The 1,433-nt window shown below is 29.9% G+C and overlaps 1 protein-coding gene across 9 annotated transcripts in view; it reads left to right on the top strand.

Annotated features, from left to right (window-relative positions):
* The window catches only part of LOC106876851 (myoferlin), a 204,650-nt gene that overhangs the window by 196,070 nt on the left and 7,147 nt on the right, over nt 1–1,433 (top strand). Inside the window, exon 55 of one of the 9 annotated variants that reach the window (XM_014925573.2) lies at nt 1,208–1,427. The exons of the other annotated variants lie outside the window; for them this stretch is intronic. Coding sequence (XP_014781059.1) covers nt 1,208–1,240 — 33 coding nt within the window. The 3' untranslated portion in view covers nt 1,241–1,427. Of the gene's footprint in view, nt 1–1,207; nt 1,428–1,433 lie in introns of those variants that run through there. 9 annotated transcript variants of the gene reach the window in all.

The raw sequence follows: 1,433 nt of genomic DNA, 5'->3' as shown, positions 1-1,433 counted from the left end.
TTCTCTCTCTCACACTCTCTCTCTCTCTCTCACACACACACACACATTTATCTTGTGGTACAAAAACATAATAGTGCTTAATACATGCATCTGTTGAAAGTATATAAAGCCTGATATATGTCTGTGTGTGATAAATAATCAGGGGTTACATACTTAAAGTCATTCTGTTCCTTTCCAACCAGCTGAAATCAACTAAAGAACCAGTTGAATGAAACTATGGTCTAACTCTTATTCATCTCTCACTAATATATATATATATATATATATATATATATATATATACACATACACACACACGAGAGAGAGAGTATATCTTGTGTGTTCAAATAATTGTATGAGCTCCACATTATCCAGTCTGCTTCCAGTATAGTGGTTTAGCTACTACTATATCTAGTACTATTACAGTTATGTTATACAGAAAAATTATGAAGCCCAATTCTGTTTCATTCTTGATAGATATCACCAATATAGGTAACAAAGTAATTATTTGAATTACGATTTGCACTTGAAAAAGTTATAAAGACAGCCTTCTAAATCCATTATGACAAAAGAAACCCTTCATTATGGTTTTTTTAAAAATATACTTAATTGTTATATAATAATCATCATATTGGTTTCAAATTTTGGCACAAGGTCAGCAATTTCAGAGGAGGGAGTAAGTAAATTGCATCAACCCTGGTATTCAACTGGTACCTATTTGATCGATGCCGAAATGGTGAAAGCAAAGTCAACCTCAGCAGAATCTGAACTCAGAACGAAAAGACAGTCAAAATACTGCTAAATGTTTTGCCCAGTGTTCTGCAATTCTGTTTGCTCATAGCCTTTTTTTAATAATCATCATGAATATAAGTGCTAACCAAATTCCTATCACTATGAAAACCTGAGGAAATCGTTGTGGTACACAACAAAGATTCTTCTAAGTTACATATATGTTATTTATTTTGTTAAAGATAAATTTTCTTGTGTTTCATCTCACACAAAACACATACAGAATTATAAATTAAAACATGAAAATCAATCATAAATGAACATTCAGGTTCTTATAATTTTAGGTATATCTGAATTTTTCACTATGATTTTGTGTGTATATACATTCACACATGTATTATGTGTACATTTGGTAAATTTCCTTTTGTTTTGGTTTGGTTTTTTCCTGAAGATTAACTGTTTTTATTTTTTTTCTTCTTCCTCTTTTTCATCCTTGCAGGAAGCATTTTCAAGAAAGATTGTTGGAGCTTAAAACCAGCCAAAATCTCCCTTTATATGAGATTTTATATGTTTACTCACTTTGCTATTTTTTACATAGGCCAATTACTAACCTAAATGAATGTTTAAAATAATAGTTTTCATTAGCTTATATTTTTTTTCCCAGAGGCATCTATTATTAACAGCTTTTTTATAGTATTTTCTTATGTAAAAAATAATTAAGGAAT

Source organism: Octopus bimaculoides, chromosome 2, assembly GCF_001194135.2.
Source record: "Octopus bimaculoides isolate UCB-OBI-ISO-001 chromosome 2, ASM119413v2, whole genome shotgun sequence".
Lineage (NCBI taxonomy): Eukaryota > Metazoa > Mollusca > Cephalopoda > Octopoda > Octopodidae > Octopus > Octopus bimaculoides.
This window is presented reverse-complemented; position numbering and strand designations above follow the sequence as displayed.